Source organism: Lagopus leucura, unplaced genomic scaffold (genome assembly GCF_019238085.1).
Source record: "Lagopus leucura isolate 7727_CA_CO unplaced genomic scaffold, USGS_WTPT01 Super-Scaffold_100021, whole genome shotgun sequence".
In the NCBI taxonomy this organism is placed as follows: Eukaryota; Metazoa; Chordata; class Aves; order Galliformes; family Phasianidae; genus Lagopus; species Lagopus leucura.
Window position 1 is genome coordinate 2,795,946 of NW_024962274.1, and position 25,274 is coordinate 2,821,219.

The 25,274-nt window shown below is 36.2% G+C and overlaps 1 protein-coding gene across 7 annotated transcripts in view; it reads left to right on the plus strand.

Moving 5' to 3' along the window:
- Positions 1–25,274, plus strand: part of OPA1 (OPA1 mitochondrial dynamin like GTPase) — a 49,984-nt gene that overhangs the window by 7,919 nt on the left and 16,791 nt on the right. For 5 of the 7 annotated variants that reach the window (XM_042878217.1, XM_042878216.1, XM_042878214.1 and 2 more), the window contains 23 exons: positions 3,733–3,843; positions 7,753–7,806; positions 8,358–8,462; positions 9,243–9,329; positions 10,112–10,225; positions 10,430–10,510; positions 10,965–11,039; positions 11,344–11,415; positions 11,556–11,655; positions 12,129–12,259; positions 12,799–12,871; positions 12,960–13,032; positions 13,740–13,855; positions 14,246–14,310; positions 14,934–15,010; positions 17,234–17,399; positions 18,011–18,163; positions 18,835–18,943; positions 19,484–19,563; positions 20,916–21,056; positions 22,117–22,233; positions 23,385–23,478; positions 23,948–24,058. In XM_042878217.1, coding sequence (XP_042734151.1) covers positions 3,733–3,843; positions 7,753–7,806; positions 8,358–8,462; positions 9,243–9,329; positions 10,112–10,225; positions 10,430–10,510; positions 10,965–11,039; positions 11,344–11,415; positions 11,556–11,655; positions 12,129–12,259; positions 12,799–12,871; positions 12,960–13,032; positions 13,740–13,855; positions 14,246–14,310; positions 14,934–15,010; positions 17,234–17,399; positions 18,011–18,163; positions 18,835–18,943; positions 19,484–19,563; positions 20,916–21,056; positions 22,117–22,233; positions 23,385–23,478; positions 23,948–24,058 — 2,305 coding nt within the window. The remainder of the gene's footprint in view (positions 1–3,732; positions 3,844–7,752; positions 7,807–8,357; positions 8,463–9,242; positions 9,330–10,111; positions 10,226–10,429; positions 10,511–10,964; positions 11,040–11,343; positions 11,416–11,555; positions 11,656–12,128; positions 12,260–12,798; positions 12,872–12,959; positions 13,033–13,739; positions 13,856–14,245; positions 14,311–14,933; positions 15,011–17,233; positions 17,400–18,010; positions 18,164–18,834; positions 18,944–19,483; positions 19,564–20,915; positions 21,057–22,116; positions 22,234–23,384; positions 23,479–23,947; positions 24,059–25,274) is intronic. The other 2 variants (XM_042878219.1, XM_042878220.1) reach the window with 1 other exon arrangement.

The window sequence follows — 25,274 nt, forward strand, 5'->3', positions numbered from 1 at the left end:
TACAGTGCTTTCTGCTGTCATTCGATCCTATTCTAAGAGTTGTGATTGTGTTGATGCACAAAATTCTATAGCATGGTATTATTTGTTGGCAGATGGGCTGTATCTGATTGTTACATTTGGCAAATACCTTGGGAATCCTCACGTGAAGAATGTTCTCTGGAATTGTTACTGGGCATCGTCCTCAGGGCTATGAAAACTTCCTATAGAATGACTGAGCAATAAATTAGTTTGAAAGATGATTCTGTGAGAGAAAGAGCTAAAAAGATTGTCCTGAATAGGGGATCGGGCTGTTTGATTTCTTCCAAGGAATGGAATTTATTTTGTAATCTTTAATGTGATACAGAAGTGCAGCTCTTTGAAAAGAAGACAAAATTAAAATTATTGAAGTGTTCAGATAGGTAATCAAAATAAATGAAATCTAAAGCTGCTCTACGTGGCTTAAGTAGGAAATGTTGCTTTCAGAGGAAGAGGTTAGTTATAAAAGCTCTCGTGTAGTGAAATAGATTGTTTTGTATTGTGGGAATGGTTCAAGCTCTTGTTGCTTTCTTAAGCAAACACTGCAACATAATTTTCTAACTTTGAAAACAAACAAACAAACCCAACAACCCACCATCACCTTCTTAGAGAGTTTCAGCTGCCTACAAAGGCAAGCAAACTTCAAAGCTTACCCAGGCTTATAGGGACAACTTACAGTTGCTTATATCTGTTGTGAATTGAGCATGAAAGGTTTGTCTCAGGTATTGGTTTGGGGCCTAAAAGCTGGGTAAATAAATAATTCAGTCTGTGTTAATCCAAAGCAGCCACAGTCATTTCTCTGCCTTTGGTACCATGGTGAAATCTCATGCCTTAAGAACCCGATTCACTGTGAAGGATTTGGCAGTGAGTAATCTGCTGTGGTCGGCCTCACTAAATGCAAGCAAGGACACAACAATTCTACATGAAAAAGTGACTTTGAAATAGGAATACCACTTGGCTTGGATATCAGTTCCACCCTTCATGTGGCAGTTCTTTCAAAATAATGCTGTACTGCCAGTTTGTCCCAGTTCTGTTATATAATTGGTTTAGTTTCACTTGTATCTTTCAGAAAAACTGCAACCTAACTTCTCAAATGCTGTTTTTGTAAATTTTCATTTTGTATGAATCATCAACAACTTCACACATCCTGAAGGATCAGCTCTCCACTGATTGTTTCTCTGGAATTTGACTGGCTGGTGTCTAACTGAGCATAAAAGTAAAGGAAATTACAGTCTTTGTCATTTGCATTAGCTTCCATCCTATGTTAGTAGTCTGCACCTAGGAAACAAAAGATGTTTGGTGAATGGTGATTGAATAGTCTAAAGCAGTTCAGAAGCTCCATGCATCGGAAGAAATCAAAACCAAATGCTGATAGAGCCAAAAAAAAAAAAAAAAGAAAGCTGATTAAGTTGAATCAATAGCTCTTGAAAACTAATAAAGAATAGCTGTCTGCATGTCATGTACTGATAGTAATGTTACTGCAGAGAAATTTGCAGACATCAGGCAGTGCTGTTTCCCTTGTCAGTACCTTTCTGTAACATACACTTTGTGCATAGGAAAACTGGTGCCCCCGTGTTTGTAAATTGGTTTGTATGTATTTCCAAGGCTGTTTTCAGGTAATTTCTGGATAGCTGACAGGTTGTCTCTTGCAGTTAGACTTTTTAAATCTTTTCTTAACTTCTTTTGATTGTATTGGTTTATTACTTTGTAAATTATTGCAGTTGTGTTCTCAATGTATGTGAAGGAGTTTCACATTATAAATACTGGATAAAATGGCATCATTCACTTAAATTCTCAGAAATTGGTCTCTTTACATTCCTCACCATTTGCACTCCTTTACCTACTTCAGCACTTAATTATTTTTACTGCCAGGGATTTATTGTCAATTTTTCTCCTGTTGTTTCACTGACACTGATAGGCAATACAGAAGGAGCCAAGGCACACCAAGTGCCAGGGTTTTGGCCTCTTCTGAAAACAGGGCACACATTACGTTAGCCATGAGTTCCTTTTTAAGTTAAGGTGATCATGCTTAACTGAATCACTGCATATTAATCCTTAATGTCAAACAGTGTGCTGTGGGTTTCTTCAAGCATGTGCAGTGATACTCTAACATCTGTCCTTATTGTATGCTCAGATTCTCATGATGACTGCACAGTTTGTGCCACCAAATTTGTGCACTTAGTGTTACTTTCAGTTGTTTCTTTCATAATTGATAGTGATTGTAAGCTAATTGTAAATTTAAATCCTGTTAATTGAAAAAGTTGAGAAAGGTTTTTCATATTTTACTACAGTTATGCAAACCAGATGTTCTAGAAAGCAATTTCACATCCAGTGGTGACTTCAAGCATTTTCTGTTACTGTGCTTGTTTAAATGCTAAAAGGCCTTTATGATATGTTTTGTTCAGTGTTTTTCTTGTATTTTCTTGATCTACAATGTAATTTGTAGAGGAATGGTGTCTGATCATAGTGAAAACTTCCTTGTTTGTAGGATGGTAAAATATTACTGTGTAGCTATGTGGGTATCTCTCCTTGATACTTAGTGAAAGTGAAATGGAATGGCTTGCTTCTGTTTGGCCCAATTTCCTGGCAGAGTTCTAACATGTTTGCTAATCTGATCATGAAGAGGTTTATTAAATCTCTCTGTAATTCAATAAAATACAAATGTGAGAATTTTTTTCTGTTCTTGAAATGTTATACAAATCAGTATTTAACCCATGTTTACGTTTGGTCCTTTGATTGTGTCTCTCCTTTTATCCATTTTCTCCTGTGTTATTTATCCCTATGTGTACATGCCTGTGTGTATCCTGTGCACCTGATGTATAAATTGATGGTAGATGTCTTGATTTCTTTTCACCAAAGTTTTATTCCAAGATCTGTTCCAGCTATTTTTATTTGAATATTTTATTATTATTATTTGTAACTGCATTATCTGAAATAATTTGTCCCAAAGATCGCGTAGCATCTTTGAACCAGTGTGGAAAGACAACTTAAAGGAATTTTTATTGTAGAGAGAGGAGAAATCTAAACTTCATGGAAATGCTGAACAAGTAAAGAAATAAACATTAGGTTGTGAGGATTTTGATCAGGAAGGATTACAGTAACATTATAAACTGGGATGTTATGGAAGTGAGGGCTTTTTCTTTATGCTCTAGAAACTATTTTGCTTCTCTTGAAGGCTAAGTAGCAGGAGAAGTCATCTTTCTGTACAGCCTCCGCATTTCTGAGAGCAAGAAAGAAATGGAAACTCTTGCGTTTCTGGCAGGAGTTGAACCAGTTTAACTTTTGTGCACCACTTTGTGTAGGGCTACCAAAACTCTGTTTAAATATTTGCAGTTAAGTTGTGACAAATTGTTGATACTTGTTTGGTATAAACAACTGAAATGAAATCCTGAGCCATTGGACAACACCTTAAGGTGATTTTGGTTCAATTTTATTTTTATGAGGTTTAGGTACTTATTTAATGTTGAATCCAGTTATAAAATCTAGCGAAATGTTTTATAACGTTGTTCTACCAGGACTTGCAAGATGCCTGGTTCTGCTGGCTGTATCCAGTCCCAGCTAGCTAGCAAGAGATCTTGCTAATGAAATTTCACTTTTGTCTGAACCGACCCGTTCTCAGACCTGTTTTTCACCTGTCTTTGTCATGCCCTTTGGTTTAACTTCGTTCTCCTTACACCCGCAATTTTTCCTTTCCTTTTTATGACAAACTCATGGCAGGGCCTGCTTGGTGAACTCATTCTGTTACAACAACAAATCCAGCAGCACGAAGAGGAGGCGCGCAGAGCCGCTGGCCAATATAACCCGGGCTCGTACCAGCAGAAGCGAAAGGTGATGGCTTAAGGGACAAATATTCTGTATTCACACTAATTGAATACTTCAGCCTCCTGTGCTTGAACTAAAAGGAAATCTAACACTTGAATTACGGGTCAAAGTAATCATTCATATATTCAGTACAGGTGTATAATCCTGTTTCAGTTTAACCGAGTTGCTTTTAAGTATGAAAAGCGGAACAAATGTTTGTGTCACTTTGAAACTGCGTGCTGTGCCTCTGTGAAACCTGTTACTTGGAGTTCATGTATTGAGAAGTGCATATAAGGAAAGAATGGGAATGAATGACAATGCTTGCTCTGCTGCTGCTTGCTTACTGTGGCTTTGTCTTATAGAAGTTCAGCTCTTTGCAGCTGCTCTCTGGCAACAGCGTATTCCCAATTTACAGTGTTACCAGTTTGAAAGTAGCAGCAGCTCTTTAGAAACAAATTCGCACAGGCAGTCAATAGTCCTGTTCAAAACTGTGTTCAAAGCTATTCCTTTGGCTGTTGACCCTCTTAAAGCATGCTCTGTATTGATATGCTGTGGTTGTTGAACACCTCCTTGTGGATTTACATACTTCATTTATGATCTCATCAGTTTAGACATCATTCCATAGCTTCAGCTGGCCATTATTTTTAGTCTTTTAATGGAGACAGTTACTTTAATCAATTTGTTCACTGAAACTATAGTAGCTTTTTAAGTATTTTGTTTTCTTGTAATTATACATATTTTTATAATTTAGATTTGCAACCCATGATCACTCTAAACTGTCAATCTTACTTTAATAATTCAAGAGAAAGATGATGATATGATTTTGTCAATACATTTCCTTTTTCAGATTTATGAAACTAATAGTCTCTTTGGATTTAAAATAACATCTTCTTTATTTTCATCCTTGCATTGATTCCCTTTCAGATATGTATTTATTAAAGGAGGAGGAGAGGTCTTCTGGGCCTAAATATTCTGGTCGTTCACTTTTCAGTAAAAGTAATTCCTTCAGCCTCTGTCAGACTGTGTACACTTTGTTGAGGTAACTGAATATGCAGTAGTAGCTTGAAGTTTATATGAAGATGTAGAAGTTACAGGAAAAGCAGTACAGTATTTGATATACGAAAAATGCATCGACCTGTAAAGGGAGTTGGAGGCAAAAATCTTTTTTTTTTTTCTTTTGTTATAAGAAGGAAACTTAAAAATGTGATAAACCATTTTCCTTCACACCTTGATGTGAAGACATAACTTCCAATGATTCCAAATACTGATGCAAATTCTCCTTTGGAAGAAGAAATTGTTGTTGTCACTGAAATTAGTTACTAAATGCCATTTTTGCAGGGCATAAATCAACATTTATTTTTTAATTTAATTGGCTTTGCTTGCCTGCCCACTGGATTGTTTCTGTTCTCTGAAGTTCTGTCACTTGATTTACTTGCATGTTTTCCACTTTAATTTAATTATTCAATGCTAAAGTATCCTCAACTGTGAGATAATTAGTACTGTTATTCAACTTACAATCATGGTAGGGAATAAAAGTGAAAGTGTAATGGACTCTTGCTGATTATTTTTTTTTGTGTCAATCTTTTAATAAACATGTAGCAGTGTAATTGATTTCTTTAGCTGCAAGGCGCATGGCTGTTTCATATGTATATTATGTCCAAGTCTTGATTTTCATTTCTGTTACTGGAAATCATTGTGGTTCTTCTGTAGGTGATCATTTTAGAATTGTTTATAGTCTGTTTATGGTTATACTCTATAGTTTATACACAAAACCAATTAACTGTATCGAATTTTCAGGGGCGCTTACTTGTTTTATACAATATGGCATGAAGGTTGCTGGAAAGCAGCTGCTGTGCAAAACAAGTGACTCATTAAAAGAATAAAATAGGAGCTTCTGCTCACCTTGATAAATAAGTTTCTGCATCTCGCATGCAAGAATCCCTGGTTAACATGATGGTACAGTTTTTTATTTAACTATAAATATTTACGGTAGCGTTGCGGAAAGGAGGAAGCATCTCAATGTCCAGACCTCACTGAACTGGATTAGACAAATATTGGGGTGTGTGCTTATTGCAGAGGTAATTTGAACAGTTACTTTTTCATCGTTCTTCCAAAATTGAATAGAAATCTTAGATTAACTGTTAGTAATTAAGAATGTTATGGTAGTTTTAACTTTCTTTGGAAATTACAAAGCAGTTAGGAATATATCGAAGTGTATGTTGAAAGCACTGTCTGTATTAATTGTAGCCAAATATTCAAAGCACACCTGGACAAAATGCTGAAGCATATGCATCGTTTTAGAGCTGCTCATTACTTTTCATGTTACCTAATTGTCCTTGATAGAATTCTCATCTAGTGCTAGATAATTCTTTGCTTCAGATCTTGCAACACGTAGCTGACTGCAATGTTTTTGTTTGCTGCATCTAACATAAATGTGTTGCACATGGCAGTGCTCATGAGATTAGCAGTAAGTGTGCACATCAAAACTGCAGCAAGGCTCCAGAAGCACTTTTAGAAAGATCTTTCTTAGGGAATGGAAGATTCTAGTTGCTTTGAAATTCTACACTACATGGAACCACTTTGTTTACCTTTTCTTTCCTTTGTTTTCTTTTCCTGGCCCCCTTCACCACTGTTTGTCCTTCTGTTTTATTTTCCCCTTATGTCTCTGAGGTGTTTGAAGTGTAGGTATATGTAAATATACCTGTGCTGTTGGTGCAGGAATTGATTTCTCTGTGTGCTAAAGTTCTCTTTCCGATGCATTTGCTATCATTTAACTAATTAGCAGAGAAGAGGAAAAGTTAATTTGCTGTACTTCCCCTTTGCCGCTTGTGAATAAGGAAAAAAATTGGATGTAGATGGAAATGTCAGCATGAATTGCTTCCTATAAAGTGCATACATGATCCTGTATTTTACAGGTTTAGTGCTCTAATTATATCAACCTGTATGGATAACTGTGATTTGTTGTTTAATCTGTAACAACTAAAGTGAAATTATAGTAACTAAATTGATTTGTCTGCTAAAATGACAGATGTCCTCTGCATGTTCGATAATTGCTCTTTCTGATGTGAAGCTAACTGGAGTTGTGAATGTTACAAGCTTTAAATCTTAAGCTTTTGCCTATATCATTCCTTAAATAACTGTATTGATCTTTTTTTTCCTAAATTTAATATTTCGTCTGTCAACCATTAGGTTTCATGTTTCTTGTAACAATTTCCATCAGAGGTTTGTTTTTGTGCTATTAAAACTTGATTCTTTTGAACAGCTGTTTGACATCTTGATGAATCTGTTTGAAAAGTATTTGATTAAAAATGTCTTTTATGACTTGAACTACAAAATGTTTTATAATAAATCCTAATTTTTTTATTATACTGTAATTCAAATAATTCTAAAATAACCTTCCAAGACTATCCTGGCTAACTGCAATTTATGAAGTTGAGCACGATGGTTTAAGATAATAATTCTGAACAAAAAATATGAAATAAAAATCCTCATCAGGTTTCAGCAATAGTAAATCCTCACTTGGAGGTCATTTTTGTGGCAGAGAGATGTTTTAGTAACTGTATGTTAAGTTCCTGCTAATTCAGGACATGAACATGGAAGATGATGAGAATTTGACTACAAAAGTCTATTGAGGCCAATGGCTAGAGAACTCTTAGCACCATACTTAGCTTTGCTTTTCCCAGAGCCCACACTCCTAGTACTTAGTCTTGAAAGGTTAGTTTGGCATTTGCATGCACTGGAGTTGAGACCTTTCCCTGTGCTCCTTCGTTGCAGATGGAACTTTTCATCAACATTAAATTTTGAGTGCAGATTAAATCTTAGTTGCTTTAAAATGCACGTGAAGTCAATTTCCTTACGTGGAATGGAGCTTTTAGTTTGTGAATCTGTTACTTAGCTGAACAACATGTTAGTAGCTGTGATTATTTCTCTTCATAGGTTTCTGACAAGGAGAAGATTGATCAACTTCAGGAAGAGCTTCTGCGCACTCAGGTAACTTTTCTGACTTACTGATGGTAGACATTCATAACAACATTGTAAACAAGTTTTCAGAGTAGGTGTCACAACTGTGTGCATACCTCATCTTCAGCAGAGTACTATAATCTGGGTCCTCAAAAGGACTGAGCTGGCACAGTTTTTTCTTGCATCAAGGATGTATTTTTAAGGAAGCATCTAGACTGAATTTGCAAATTCGTATTTAGGCCCTGGGTGATCTCTGAGGAGCAGGACTTCCCTTTACCACTAATTTATCTCTAACTGCGTATCTGTAGGTCAAAGGTAGTTAGATACTGGATTTTGTCCTCTGGTTTGATATTGTGTTCTTACTAAAACCTTTGAAGAAAAGGGGTTGTGTTGCTTTAAAAAAATAAATAAATTCTAAGGGTTTTCTCTTGCCTTCTATTTTAATGAAACCTGATGACTACAAAGGTTTCTGTATATTTTTTAGAGACTTGCTTGAGCGAATATATATTTTTCATAGGTAAAATGTTGTTAAACTGTGCTATTTCCATAATTACAGCAATATATGTGTAACTGTTTTGTAGCTAAAATACCAACGAATGCTTGAGCGATTAGAGAAAGAGAACAAAGAATTAAGAAAACTGGTACTGCAAAGAGATGACAAAGGAATTCATCAGAGAAAGTTAAAGGTACACAGTTGTTAACCATCGGTTTAGAATTACAATTACACTAAGTTTTGTTTATTAATGCATATATCAACATTCAGCATTTATTACAACATTTCTATGCTAATTTTTTTTTACATGTTAAAGCTTTTGTATGTCAACATCTTTAAAGAGTTACTTCCAGAAATTCAGTTGAACAGCATACACAGATTATCAGTTCTAGCTAAATAATTTATCTAAGTGGGAAATATGGATTGTGGTTTGGTTTTGGTTTTTGGTTTTTGTTCTTTTTAATATAGTTTTGCTATATTTGTTAATAGATATGCTTCCAACTCCTCCTGCCCATTTTTCTGCTTCTACTTCTATCACTTGCTGGTCCATATGGATCTTCTTTCTCTAGTAGCTGTAAGACACAGAGCTCCTACTTTTATAGAATGAAGTTGATAGTTCATAACCTTTCTTAATATTTACTGTTCAACAGGCTGAAAACTTGTCTGGATTTTTAGTGGAAGAAATCCAGTTCAGCTTTGCAACTTGGAAGCTGTGAAACCTGAATGCTCTCATGCTGTATACGAGAGCCCATATTTTGCTCTTTCAGGAAGAAGCACCTGCAGCTATAGTTATAGTGTGTTCATCCATGGATGCAAAAGGTGGCTACTTGATAATGTGCTGCAGTATGGATAGTTTATGGATCAAATAGTAAGGATAGAGTAAACATGTTTTTATAGATGAATTTACAGTATATACAGCTGAAACCCAATCAGTTCTGTCAATAGGCTGAGGGTTCTCTTTTTACTTTTGTAGAAATCTTTGATTGATATGTATTCTGAAGTACTGGATATCCTGTCTGATTATGATGCCAGCTATAACACTCAAGATCACCTACCTCGAGTAAGTCTTTGTTTTACTGAAAGTCCTATTTTCTAATTGGATAGAACAGGTAAGTGTAATCCAGAGTTAGCAAGGCCAGAGTTTTTGCTTTGAAGTATATTCTCCATTTTAAATGTTGAATTTTTGAGAGTAATCAATACAGGTATGTCAGGTCTGCTTTGACTTATATGTAAAGCCCTACCTAGGTGTGGATATTGTTGTACTGCTCAACCTTTTATTTTGAAAGGTCTTAGCTGGTGTTCCCTGCTCTTTCAGCATTGTAAAACACATGCTGTTTTCAGGCCGTGTACCAGCAGAGTTGAGAAGGTAAAGATATCCCTGGTGATTTCCCACTGTAGTGCTGCTGCTGTCTTATACAGCCTCCTGTGGCATTGGCAGCTTCTATAATGAGCTGGTGAGACAGAAGTGACAGCAGCTCATTACAACTTAGGCTTCTGTGTGCAGAAGCAGATCTTACCAATGACTAATTTTTAACCTTTCACCTAGCTGAAACAATTATGCACAAGCTGTAAAGCACTGGCTGTTATTAGATTAGCAAGCCCTTCTACCTGTCATTAGATGGCCTGGCAGATGAAGAACTTTGTGGACTGAGCTGTTCGAAGGAAAAAAAAAAAAATCAAAGTTTTTACATGAATAAAAGGTAGCATTCCTCCAATAATTCCTTATTTAGATGAATGCATTTATTGTCAAACATCATACAGCTAGTATTGGTATGAATTAACATACTTTTAGTCTGTTTTCTGAGCTTCCAAAATATTGTGCTGTTTAAATTCTCTCTTAAGGTGGTAGTCGTTGGGGATCAAAGTGCAGGAAAAACAAGCGTGTTAGAGATGATTGCTCAAGCCCGAATATTCCCCAGAGGGTCTGGAGAGATGATGACACGTTCCCCTGTCAAGGTAAGAAGCTTAATCTCTGAATCGACATGTGCCATATTTTACTGCCTCTGTAAGTGCTCCTGTGTTTGCAGCCCCCACAATAATTTTCTGCTAAGCAAGCTTTCAAAAGCTGTATGTCTGCAGTCAGAAGTATGCATACGTACTTCTAATGTTACTCTGTGTTGCATTTAACATTCTTTCTCAAGTAAAGCTTTTACCATTTAGGTAACTCTTAGTGAAGGTCCTCACCACGTGGCTTTATTCAAAGACAGCTCTCGGGAGTTTGATCTGACCAAAGAAGAGGATGTAAGTATAAAGAGGTAGCTGGAAGTTAACAATATTTTGAGTAATTTTCTGAAAAACTGTGTATCTTTATGGGCTGTTTGCTCCTGTTTAACTAGAATAAGATATGTTGAGTGGAGCAAAGCATTATATTAGATATTAAAGTGGCACTTAGTATGATTTTTTACTAGCACTTAGATGGGAAGGGTGTTGGGGGGGGGGAGTGTGCAAGACTGCAGGCAATCTGCTGTAGTGCCACATTTTACCAAACTAGTTATTCACCATGCATGATGCTTTCGTGGTGCGTTTGAGGCATAACTGTTCTGTGTTTATAAACATACTGCTTTATGTTTATAAGCAGATCTTGAACAATCCCTAAGTAAACTTTTTTTTACTAATGTTTGTGATTTTTCTCCTATCGCAGTTGGGGAAATTTGGTATTGAAATACATTTGATGTTCTAATTTTTCTTGAAACAGCTTGCAGCTCTGAGGAACGAGATAGAAATCAGAATGCGAAATAGTGTGAAGGAGGGGTGCACTGTTAGCACTGAGGTAAGGTTGGTCACATATTTAGTGGCAAATATGTGTACGTGTATATCTTCTGTAAGTGTTTAATTAAGATACTGTGGTGAATCTGATTTGTCTCTTTGTTCCATACAAACTGTATTTGAATTGTTAAAATCAGTTTTCTGTCACAAATGCGCGCATATAAAATCTGATTTCCTATTTAAAACTGAAGGCTGTTGCTAGATGTGTATGTCAGTATGTATAATTTTTATGTATATGCATGTATGTTAGCTATTAACAAAGTAGGTATGTGTTTGTATAAACATGTCATTTCAATTTTATTGCACAGACTATCTCCTTAAGTGTGAAAGGTCCTGGTTTACAGAGAATGGTATTGGTTGATTTACCTGGAGTCATTAGTGTAAGTATGCATTAAAAAAAAAAAAAAAAAAAAAATTTAAGTTCTGTAAATTAAGTACTGCTATTGCTGATCATCTGTTCTTTTTCTTTCTCACATCTTTCTGTTGTCTTTTAATGTATATCTCTATATATGTATTAAAGACTGTGACATCAGGGATGGCTCCAGATACAAAGGAAACAATCTTTAGCATCAGCAAGGCCTACATGCAGAATCCAAATGCCATCATCCTTTGTATTCAAGGTAATAACAGTATAAATAATTATCAAAGTGGCAGAATGTTTTAATTCTTATTCCTATATTCCTTTTGGAATGTTCTCAATTGAATCTTCTTTTCTCCATGGGTGGCAGTTCATATGGCATACGAAACTTCATGCTGTGAAATGTCTGTTTGTAAGTTGTACAGTTGTAAGACACGGTAGTGTCAGTAACAAAAAGAAATTTTGAAAAGGTTTTTATCATTAAATAGAAAATGATGGTAGTAATCAAATGCAAGATTCCTCCAAAAGCGATTCTGGATACAACTTATATGAGTACAGTGAACAGAAATCTTTATGATGCTAGGAAGCAAGTGTTCACTGTACATACCCAAAAGTTACACATATTTAGTTTTTACTGTTTCTTAAGTTGTAATGTGAAACATATTTAATGCTTATTGTATATTTGCTCATGTGAGTCAGATTACGTGGATTCTAAAATATAACTGTTTATTTTAGATGGATCTGTGGATGCAGAACGCAGTATTGTCACAGACTTAGTCAGCCAAATGGATCCCCAGGGAAAAAGGACAATTTTTGTGCTGACTAAAGTTGATCTTGCTGAGAAAAATGTGGCTAGCCCAAGCAGGGTGAGTTGAAACGATTTTTTTCCTATTATGATGGCTGAAGTCATGCACAAAATAGTTGTAGTTCTGTCAAAACACTGGACTTTGCCTACCTGTCCTAGATATTTTTGAGTGCTTATTTCTATATGCAGTGATATATATATTTTGTTGTTATTATTATTATTATTTTTAATGGCTGCTGTTATAGTATCTCTTAGGCTTAGTCATGTCAGCGACATGACTTGAAGTCACAGCTTGGCTGTAGCATGCTTTCTGGCAGGTTACCTCTGGGAAATGGAACCTGTTCCAAAGGCTTCAGGGTATTTTGGAGTAGGCTTTTTTACTTTATTTTGTGTTTTGTGATATGCTTTATTTGTTGTATGGATGGCCTTTTTATATTAAATTTATTTCTTTAAGTATCGATAGAACTTACAGCCGTCTAATGAAATCCTTTATATATAGTAATTTATGCATACATATAAATAAGGTTGGCTCTAAAAGTGCACTGAGGCAAAGAATGCCTGTGCAAAATTACCTTTTTTTTTAATCCTTTATCTTCATAGATCCAGCAAATAATTGAAGGCAAACTCTTCCCGATGAAAGCTTTGGGTTATTTTGCAGTTGTTACTGGAAAAGGTAAGTAGAGTTCTGGCTCTACGTATTTTTTTCTTAGCAGGGAGAACTGTCTAAATAGAACTGTTGCAGCACTTTTTTCTTTCTCCAGGGAACAGCAGTGAAAGCATTGAATCTATTAAAGAGTACGAAGAGGAATTTTTTCAAAATTCCAAGCTGTTGAAGTATGTTGGGATTTTATTCCTTTTACTAAACTTGGCCCATGTTATAAATGCTCGAGTTTGATTTTCTTGTTGAACAGATTATTAGGGACCGCAGTGCAGGAGTGCTATTTGAGATGCATTCTGCTGAAACTAAGTAGCTTGCTGAGATGACCATGCTTGCCTGGTTTATTAACACTCACACAGACAGAGAGGTATCTTCAGGCAGCAATTGATTCTCCTGTAGTTCTGAGCCTCTCTCCAGAGGATGAACTAGTTCCCAGACTATGTCTGGAGATTTGATACAGCTGGGAGGAATGAACCCAGCCCCGATGTGAGTGCTTGTAAATAGCAGTCTTCTTGTTGTGACAGCAATGTTGTATTCGAAGCAATAGTTTTATATGGTTTGCAGGAAGTTCGTTGAGGAGGAGGAGTTTTGATTTGACAAGCTTGGGCTTCCATTCATGAAAGAGAGGTTTGTGGTCAGTGGGACTGCAGTCCCTAACGCTGCATTTTCTAGAATGAAAGGATTTGTTACATCTTTTGCACCTTGAATTGATGATTGTGTATTGAATATGTGTTGGAGGAAGAGAATGGAATTTAGGTTAGGTGCATTTGGATGAGTTATCCTTTGCTACAAAAAACAAAGCTTTTTCCTTGTGAAGAGAAAACGAAATCCTGGAAACAGAGTATGAATGGAAAAAAATTCCTATTGCTGTCTTTCTTTACAGAACCTGCATGCTGAAGGCACACCAAGTAACAACAAAGAACTTAAGTCTTGCTGTGTCAGATTGCTTTTGGAAAATGGTGAGAGAGTCTGTGGAGCAGCAAGCAGATGCTTTTAAAGGTAAATGTCTTCAAAAGAAAAAGTGAAATAGCAATTTGCTGTTACAGAATTCTTCTACAATCATGCTTTGCTGGTATGCTTGGACAGTTGTTTCATACTTTAAATGACTGCTTCTCACAAGGTGGTAATTGCCCCAACTAATCTTCCAAAAATATGTAAAAATAATTCACAAAATAAAGGATTCACTTATTATAAATGCCAGAAAAGTCAATAGATAGGACAGTCAGCAAAAACTGTCATCCATTTACTGATCCATTTTGAATTTTTTGAGGATCTGTCCTAAGCAAGATTGATGGTAATTTTCATAACTCCTAAACTTTTAAAATAGTCATGCAGTGCATATAGACTGTTTAATAATGAAGTCCTGTTTTCTGATTTTTCTCTTTGCAGCCACACGTTTCAATCTTGAGACAGAATGGAAGAACAATTACCCCCGGTTGCGAGAGCTTGACAGGGTAAATGACATTACTGCTTTAACTTGTGTGCTACTTGTATGCTGCAAAGACTGTGTGAATTAAAATTCATTCTATTTAATCTTGTTTGTAAAGGTTTCTTAAAGTTAGCATAAATTACCAACACTTTACAATGCGAGGACAGTATAAATTATCCTAGGGGAAGGAAATACAGAGTTCTCGCATTGTGTGAAGTAATGTGCCTCAAAACTGTGGTAATTTAATGCTTAACAAGTCCTTCACTCTTGTAGCATATAGTTAATTGACCTAACTTGCCCACAGGGATACATCTGTTTCTTTGTGATCGTGATAAATTGAAATGGCCCAGATTTACATTCCCTGTTCTTTCAGACAGAGTAACAAAACAGTTATGATCCCATTCTCTAATTCTTTCTTAGAGACTGAATGTTCAAATGCCGTGCCTGGCCAGAGGCATGATGCATGGTAAACCAGGGTAGCTTATGACAAGCACTTACATTGTTCAGAACATAACTAGAGAGTACCATTTTAGGCTTAAATGCTCAAAGAAAACATTTTTGTTTCTCTTTGATTCAAAATAGGACCAAACTGTAAAAATAAAAACAAAATTAAAATCATATTATTTCTTATTTTTTCCTTTTTCTCAGAATGAACTGTTTGAAAAAGCAAAGAATGAGATTCTTGATGAAGTCATAAGTCTGACTCAGGTCACACCGAAGCACTGGTATGGTAACTTTTCAGTTTCTAGTTGTCTTGCAGAAATTTAGCTTTAAAATACGAAGTATTTTTATTAATAAAACTATCCAACATCAATAAGGAGATTCTTTTCTTAGGGCAATGTATTACTTGTTCTCTTGTCCATGTGGAAGTGTTTAGGTTAGCACATATTTGTGGAATCCACTTACAAGAGTTGTGTGTCAGTTCATGTTTGAACAATAAATGTTTGACAAAAATGAAAGGGAGTGGTTGTAATAAAGATGTGTTAGGATGTTCATTTGAATCAGTAATCCTTCATAACTTCCAGTTTTCTACCACAGTGCCGGGCAAAATAATATGTAACACCTTGAGGTGGGAGGAAATAAACTTTGTATTTCCAAACCTCTGTCAATCAGAGATTTGGAAGCTGAAAGATTTAATTCTTGGTTTTTAGAATAGCTAACCTGGATGTTTGAGAATTTCTTCCTACATGTAGTATCTCTTTACCTAAATGAAGCACCTTTATATGCTACCCTCGTCTGCAAGGCAGACGTGGCTGGGAAAGAGGGTATTTGGCAGATGTGTTTTAACAGTGTAGTGTTATTGTCTAGTAAAGTCAGTGGAGATGCTGGCTGAGAGGAAAGCAGCCCATGTTTGGATTACTCTGACAGCCTGTACTGCAACTGACAATCACAAAATTTCCTTTAATGCCTTTGCTTTCAATTACATGAAATGAGCTGCTGCTTGGTTGTTGATTAAGAAATGAGGTAATATGTCTTGCTCTTAATGACATTATAATAAGTCTAGGCATGCTGATGTGAGCAGAGGAGGTGATTTAAGAGCTGTAGAAGTCTGAAATTGTGTTGCAGTCCAAACATAATGCGGTTTTGCCATTTTGGTATTTGCTGCTATTGGCTGTGTAGTAATGCTGAAGTACCCTCTTTACATTTGTTGTGGATTAGGTGGGTGCATAACATGGATGTTTCTATGTGCTTCTTTTGAGAGTTAGCATATAGTGGTGATTCTAGTTTTATAGCACCTCATAAGCTATAAAGTAGAGTTAGATGCCTGTGTCACAAAAATTACTCTTATTGGCAGTTACAGGCAGCCTAAAGCCAGCGGTGCTTTTGATGAATACAGATGATTCTGTTCTACTAGAATTTCAGTTCCTTCCAATTGTTTGAGTGGATGTAGCAAAGAGAAGTAGTATATGTGAAATGTTCCTCAGTCTTTCTCCAAAGATGCCCTGGAGTGAGGATGTTATCAGAGAATGCGGTTTGTGTCCTGAACTTTAACCTGGTTATAGGAAAAGGACTTAAGTGACTCTGCTAGTCCTGTGTCACCACAGAAGGTGGTTTTAGTCTTGGGCTCTTCATTTCCACTGTTCCACCAAATCTGTCATTCTTACAACCCAATGGTAAGCTGATTTAGCATGCTGAGCTAGTGTAAAATTAACTGGCAAAGAAACTACAACTTGTTCTGGAGACCATGGGGAGCAGAGAGGAGATGACTGCCTCTGTGGGTACTGGATATTATAGCCAGTAACACTGGTTTGCCAGAGTTGGTTCACTGCAGCTGCAAAGTTTCCTGAGTAAGTTTACTGTCATTTTAAGACGTTGCAGTGAGATTGTTTCCACTGTTATTTCTTGAAACACATCATACATAGGAAAGTGGTGCTTAGTTTTATAGTAACTTGAGGCATGTTTGTAAATGAATGTCAGTGCACATCTTAGTAATAGGTTGGACTTTGCAACTTGCTTCATTGTTTATCAAATCTGGGAGCAATCAATGAAAACCTCAGATGGAAAACCACAGCTTGTTCCAACAAAGAAATTGGAATGCAACAGAAACAAAACCTACATGCTTTGTTATGGAGGCATGGACTTATTAGTTAAATTGTTTCAATGCTTTACAGTCTGCTCCATTGCTGTTTCCCCCACTTGCCATGCATATGCACACACAGTTCTGCATGCTTCTCCTGTTACTGTTTAAAAGGTGCAAGGAGACCTTATTGTGCAGAAGGAGCCAAAAACCTTGTGGAGGTGAACTTCCGAAGCTGTCTCTTCTGGGAGAAAAATGCGTAGCTTTGTCCTTAGTGCTAAGCAGATGTTGGTTGAAGATATTCAGTGATGTTAAGGAGTATTTTCTGTGTTCTGTGATCTTCTGTCAGGATTTCTGGCAAATTGAATGTATGCTTGTTAGACGGTTTTGTATTGGAAGCCATCGTAAGTGTTAAAACTTTGCATTTTAGGGAGGAGATTCTTCAGAAGACATTATGGGAGAGGGTATCTACTCATGTGATTGAGAATATCTACCTTCCAGCAGCACAGACAATGAACTCAGGGACATTTAACACCACTGTGGACATCAAACTGAAGCAGTGGACTGACAAGCAACTGCCAAATAAAGCAGTAGAGGTTTGAATTTAGTCAAATTAAGATATTTCATCTCTGTAAATAAAGATTTGCTTCATTTTCTTATTTACCGTATATTGTATTTAAAAAAAGGTGCAGAGTCATAACATGAAAACATAGATCCAGAGAGGTAAAGGCATTGGTTGAAAGGCTACCTACAGTTGTTCTATCCAGCTTGCATGTCACAGAAGGCTACTGTGATCTTGATATCAAGAAGCATATACAGCAGGATTGACATGTCTTATTCTTCTGGTGAATTTCCCTGCTAAAGACACCCTTCCACCCACCCCAAATAAAAACACCACCACCAACAAAAAATCAACAAATAAGCCACCACCAGTCCTCATTCTGAAAACTTGCATCCTTTGCACTGCTTGTTTATATTGAATAGATTCATGCAATTTTAACAGAATTTCACCTGCTACATAATGAAGTAAATGTCAGCATTGACCTTTTTAGATAAGTTAGCAAGTGAAAAGTCAGTACTATATGCTTGTGCATTATTTTCAGACTGTACACAGATTGGTGTAGGAACTGTAGCAAATGTTGCTCTACTGATTGATGCATGGTTCTATGGTCAGTATAAGGGTAGTTATTGTCTGCTAACTTTCTAGGTGGCATGGGAGACTTTGCAAGAAGAATTTTCCCGTTTCATGACAGAACAAAAAGGAAAAGAGCATGATGATATCTTTGATAAACTGAAACAAGCTGTCAAGGAAGAAACCATTAAACGCCATAAATGGAATGAGAGAGCAGAGGATAGTCTGGTATAACGTAGTGGGTTTTTTCATATTGTTGACTAAGTGCTGTTGAAATCATTTGATAAGTTGCATGCTCAGTATTTTCTGAGGTTCTTTTCAGGTTCTTTTAATGTGATCATAAAATGATAGGGGAATGTAATCGTCTCCTTTTCTATGAAAGTCGGTGTTTCTCAATTCACCTTATGATTATCTTTTGTTAACTGTTGCCTGAAATAACATCTAATAAAATTGTCTTTATTTTGTTCAGGAAAAAAGCCCTCTATCATTCCCTGGCCACCTAAGGGCAGCCTTGTGGGAATTCACTATTGGCTTACTTGCCCTAGCCACATAAAGCAACAGCATTTCACTGCTGTTGTTAAAGATGCTGTAATCTGAAGGGGTTTCATATTGTTTGCTGAATGTTTTTGATATTGGTTTTTTTTTTTTTTTTTTTTTTTTTTTTTTTTTCATTACCTAGGCTATACAAAGGAGTCAAAAGCACAAGAAAATATTTTTGTCAGTGCTGTGACAACTGAATAAATTCCACCTGCCCAATAAATGCTGTCATTATAGATATTAGAAGGCAAAGAGAATGACAGAAATCGTGGTGGGGTTTTTTGGTTGGTTTTTGTTTGTTTTTTTATCATATCCTGAATAAATTATGTATTTTATGCTAAAAAAGATGTTCTGCATTGCAGCGAGTGATCCAGCACAATGCCTTGGAAGATCGGTCAATATCTGATAAACAGCAGTGGGATGCAGCTATTCATTTTATGGAGGAGACTCTCCAAAGTCGTCTCAAGGACAGTGAGTTGTGTGATGTCTTCCAGTCACGTTTTTAGTCTGAGCCAGATTCCTCATCACTGCAGTGCAAGCTTTTGTACAAGCATAACTTGAGGTAGCAGGGATGGTTTGAGGTGGCACTGATACAATACAAATGTCAGAATACAGCCTGAATAAGATACTGCTCTTCCTCTTACAGTAATGTGGTTGGAAGATAAATGATAGAAATACAGAGAATGAAAGAAGAGGTGCAGAGAAATTTGTGAAGGGGTTGCATACATTCAGCAAAATAGTTGGTCCTGTTAGGTTATCAAACAAAATTTAATTTTGATGCAAGTTGCAGGAAGTAAGATTTGAAGCTCCTGACTCGAAACTTAGAGTGCTGTCTTGCTTCTTACATGCTGCTTTGAAGTACCAGTTCTTGGCAGCCATTTCTTAATTTTTGCCAAAAGATATCTGACCTGTAGCATGAAATATTCATTCTTGATCTTGTATCTAACTTTAGAAATATGCTTTTGGCTGGTTCCATGTATTTCATATGATACTTCATATTTCCTTTTTTAGCTGAATCTGTTATTGAAGATATGGTGGGTCCAGATTGGAGAAAGAGGTGGCTATACTGGATAGGCCGCACCAAAGAACAGGTAAAAGGAGGGGGCAGGGGCAAGAGTTAATAATAATAACAAAAAATAAAATGGTAGTTCCCAACATTTAGAAAACTTACATTACTTAGGTGAGTTTTCAAAAATACATACCCTTTTCACACAATTTTCAGGATTTAGAATTAAATCTTGTTTGCAACTGCTTTCTCTCTTTATTAAATTTTATTTATACCACAAATAATTCTATATATTTGTTTCATATTACAGATAGATTCTGAGTTTTAAACCGCTTTTCAGTTGAATTACATCCTTACTAATATGCTGTTGAGCTGCATATTATTCTTTCAGTAGAGAGAAACTGATGAAAGCAAGATGCAAGTTATTTTCCTGTGTATTTTTTTTTTTCAAGCACAGAGCAAAACTCACTACTAAGCAGAAGTCTCGTGCAGTTTCCTAGCAGAGCTCCATCTGTATTTCATTAGTATGTGATAGCATTATCACTGCTGTTCTCACAGTTGTATCTTCGGATTGACTACTTTCATCACTTCTCACTTGCTCAGAGCCTCTGGAGTTTGCTGCTTTTGAGTTTAAATTGCACTTTCAGCGCTCAGTGATGAAGGGTTTTTATGTTACTTTTTCTAGATATTTCTGAAACCGAATCATACTTAAAAGAAGTAAGTAGAATTTGAAAGAATACCGTAGAAAGTAATTGATTCTTAGGAGGGAGTTTTATGGTCAGCTGTGCAGCCAGGTATGGAAGAAAGGTAGTCATGGCAACCTACTTAGGTTGAAGCTAATGAAAGACAACTTAAAGATATGAGCCATGGACTTAGGACCATGTGAACTTCTTGCTAGCTTATAGGCAAAGCTGACACTTCTTCTAGGTGTCAGAAAGTCTGTGGTTTGGTTTATTTGGGTTTTTTGCTTATTTTTGTTGCTTTCTGTGCTTGTTTTTTTTCTCATTCAGTTAGTATCAAAAAAAAAAGACACTAAATTTCAGGTAATTTTTTTGCTTGAATGTCTACTTCAGCTTAAAGCTAAGTAGGGACTTGCAGAGCAGCTCAGTCTAATAATTTAATGTATGAATGTGGACCATACCTGTTGGCCTCTTTTCCTCTTCATGAACAGCAAGACCTATGATTTTTTTTCTACCTTTCTATTCCTCTTCTACATTTCTGTGCATAATAATAAAATAGATGGTTAATTAGCCATATATAAATACTCTATTTGACATGTCTGTGCACAAATATGCTTTTGGATCACATAAAAATAGTAAAGTGTTGAAGGTATTTGACACTCTTCTGACTTAGTAGGACACAGTCTGTTTGTCGAGAAGGTGATGATGATCTTTGTGTCCATAAATAACCAGTTCCAATTAATCATTCTGCTCCTAGAATATTCGTAATGAAACAAAAAATGAACTTGAGAAGTTAATCAAATGCAATGAAGAACATGCAGCATATCTGGCAAACGATGAAGTGACAACTGTCAGAAAGAACCTTGAAGCAAGAGGAATAACAGTGGACCCGTGTCTGGTAAGATGCCACATTATAATAAAACATATGGGAGCTCCCTATGAACACTTGAATGATCCTTTTAAGTGCTATACAAAAGATTGTATGTAAATACTGAGTTTATAATCCAGATGTTTCCAAACGGATTGCTAAATGGCTGTTTGCACGCAATTCACGCACTTCTGTTGGCTGTCAGACAAGTGCAGTACAGCACTTTGGAATCTGTCAGAATCTGCTGAGCACATTTTCTGGCCTGCAGTACAGACCTGAATTATGCCACAGCTTGTTTAAAAATCATTGTTCATGTGTTACAGACTAAAATCAAAGCCCTTACAAACAAGATATGATAAAAATATCCACATTCCTACGTTTTCATTTCCTTTGTGTGTACAGTTTGACATTCATAGCCACATCCAAGAGAGATGAATTTTGTGAAAAATACCTGTGGAAAAAACAGTTGTCTAGAGTGCCCTGAAGGAATATGATGTAGGTTTAAAATGTTCTGGAAAGTGATTAATCTTAATGCAGTGCAGGGCTCTTAACCAAATTAGACCTTTCATCTAATTAAACATAATGTTTTAAATAAAAGAAAATTCAGATAATAGTAATAGATGTGGATTTTTTTTAAACAGTGATTTATTTTCTGCAGTAAATTCAGCCACCTTCTCAATATTCATGCATGCACTTATTAAAGGTAGAAGAGCTATTTAAATACTGGCTGCCTCTTTTATGTAGCATTTATCATACCTACTTTGTAAAGGTCAGCATAGAAATCCACATCTGCTGTATGAGCAGACTGCAAGCTGAATCTTCTTTCTAGCTAAGCAGTTGATACTTTATTCCAGAGTCATACTTGTATGTGGGTTTTTTTGTTACTAATTGTTGTTTACATAGGACCCATTAAATATTTCCCTGTGCTTTAATCTGGATTAGCTGTTAAAATAAGGTGTGTGACTCAAAAATGTATCCTTGATGTTAAGGCGAAGGTTACATCATGCCACCAGCAGCTCAGTTTGTCCGATTCTGTAATACAGAATTTAAAACTGTATTTTTAAGTTCTCTTTTTTTTTCTTTCCTCGAGATAAAAGACACATGGCATCAAATTTATAGAAGGTATTTCCTGAAGACTGCTTTGAACCACTGCAATCTTTGTAGAAGAGGTTTCTATTACTATCAACGACATTTTGTAGACTCGGAGGTAAATTAAAGAGCAGACATATATTAATGTTTTGCCTTAGTATTTTAACTCTAATTGGAAAAAGACCCAAAAATACATTAAACTGGTCTAACCTTTGTTTTGTGTTCTGCATCTTAACATAGCTGGTGATCTTGGATGTTTTTAAATCCTGTGGTTTTAATTCCATCTAAATGGTAATTATGCAAAACGACCACTAGGAGTCAGCTACAAACTAAGAATCCACCATTTGTCAACGTGCACTGAAATTACAGTAAAAAGCAGTACTGTACAGGATTTATCAATGCCTTTTTGGTATCCATTTCTCTCACTTTGACACTGATATTTGTTTTCCTCACTGATACTAAACATTCAGGTAAAAAGTTAACTAAAGGTGTTTCAATGGATTAAGTACAGTAAATAGGTGCTTAGAGTTGATGCTTGGAGCTGCATCTGATCAATGAGGAAAAAGAATCCAACAACAAACAACTATGGGGCTCACAGTGACGTAGCTGTAAAGAGTTATCTTTCCTGGTAAAGGACTTGCTGGTTTTGTACAACAAATTACTGCATGCACAAAGTCCTACAAAGACAAGAATATACATTTTTCTTAGCACTGTATTTTAAGTTAAAGAGAAATTACTCAAAGGGTAGGATTTCTGACTTTGTGTGATTTTATCTTCCTTTTAAATGGAGAAACAATGCCCCTCATGGAACCAGAAATCTGGTGCAGAAGTATCTTTTCCTGTAAGGGATGAGTGTGAAATCATAGGATAGAGGGCTGCCACTCTGTGATGTCTAGATGTCTAGCCTCCTTTTACTTTCCTATTTTTGTCTTAGAAGGTGTCCTGGTGTGATGTTCTCCTTTCTGTCATCTTTGCAGATGTAAGAGCTGTCTTCTCTGTTGTTAGTTAATATAGACCTTGGCCCAACACAGAGGCACTTGCCAGGCATGGAGACCCTGTGTGGAGTTGAGCTGTTGCCTTTCAATACGTTTGTTATGAAGAAATAGGGTTGGCATGTTTTTTGAGAAGTAGGTTCAGTAAATGTGTTTGTTACTTCCAGCAGTTGCTCTGTGGGGCTTTTGTGCAAGATCAGGATCCATGTATGTACCTGCACAGTTGTTAAAAGTGCCTTTCACTGGAGGTCTTACACTACAACTTCCTTCATTTCAGCTTGAATGTAATGATATTGTCCTCTTCTGGCGGATACAGCGAATGCTGGCAATTACAGCAAATACACTGAGGCAGCAGCTTACTAATACAGAAGGTAAAGCTCATAGTGAGTTATTTGAAATTAAAAAATATTTTACAGAGTTTTTTTAGCGTTCCTCTAGCTGCTTGTTCCTTTCGTGCTTAGCATGTCTGGCTAATCTTTGTGTCCTAGTTGGGTAATTAAAGGATGTACAGTAAAAAAAATTAATATTTAATTCATATTAATTTCAAATTATTTAATTAGAATGATTAATGATTTAACAGCTTTAAATTAGAATGATTTGATGTAAAGGGAATGACAAATAATTGAGATGCTTTCTAGTTTAAAGTATTTCCAACTTACATTTTGCCACTTGTAATTTTCTTCTTCCAAGCAGAGTTTCAATAAGTAGTAACTGTATTCTTCTTTCTGAGTTGAATATTGCTGTATTCCTTGATTTAAAAATGTTTGATATAAAAAAAGAAATCAATTGTAATATGTAATTGCAGTTGCAAAAGCAATATCACTCTTTTTTTTTTTATAGTAAGACGCTTAGAGAAGAATGTAAAGGAAGTGCTTGAAGATTTTGCTGAGGACAATGAAAAGAAGGTTAAGCTCCTAACTGGCAAAAGGGTCCAGCTTGCAGAGGATCTCAGTAAGTAGTCTTCTGGAACTAGGTTGAAGTGAAACCAATTCTAAGCTAGTGGGCCATTCATGTGCTCACGTTTGATAAGTATCACAAATGGAATTTTTTTTAAATACAGTCAGATTTCACTGACTGGTTGGACATGGTTGGTAAATGTGATAGAAAAAAATTTGTACTAGATTTAGGTTCCCTGTTACTATGAATATATTGTATCATTGCATTGAAAAACATAGTTACAACAACGTTGTAAAGAACAGTTCCTGTTCTTACAGTTCAATGTGGTTAATCCATGCCTTCACAGAGCTGTCTGTGGGTGGTACAGTTCTTGGCTGTATAAGGAGGTTTTGATAACTGTTTTTAACTTGTTGGGTGCCTTTCCACAGATTCTTTGTTGGAAATGCCCTTGCCTTACTTAGTGGTCAGCTGGTTTTAGTCCTAATGTGCAGAGCAATACCTGTCAGCCTACTAACCTGAAACAGCTGTTACACTGAGACACAAGGAAGAAAAGCTAGCAGTTTTAAACTTCTGGAGGGATTACAGTAGCACAGTGATTGGAGTCACTCAGTGTTAAGGGAGTGCTGGAGTTAACATATGCAGGTTATAAACAGTGAAAGATTTTAAGTGGACAGCCCCTAGCTGGGTGATTCTCCACCTAACAAATGTTGTGTTGCTTTGATGCTGAATGTTGCTTTTTATTTTCCTGAGCAAGTATCAGTGCAAATAAAAACTTGCTGATTTTAATTTAACCTCACATATGCCGTGTTTCAAAACCGTGTAAACAGAACAGTAAAACAAGACATAGTATTTAAGTTAACCTGGCTTTATTTGGCACTGAAGTTGGCTTAAATTGTTTTTTGCATTGTCACTTTTGCTTCTTACCAGCATCAGGAGTAACCTTCCATTTCAAAGCAGTAATGACTGGAGCTTTTGTTTTACAAACTCAGGCTAGACCTCTAGGAATGCCTTGTTTGTGTGATGCCTTGTTTCTGTGTATGTATGCATCAATTTTTGGACTATGCATTTGTAAAATTATGTAGCTAAAACACCATCATTACACTGTATTTCTTTTAGATTCAGGAGGTCACAGATCCTGAGTACATTTTTCTAATGAAATAATCATTATTCAGTGCAAAACGATGTACGATGACATGTTCTGTTTTACTGCACCTATGGGAAGATTTTAAAACTGCCACTGCTTAGCTCTGTAGTCAAATCAGCAATGTTC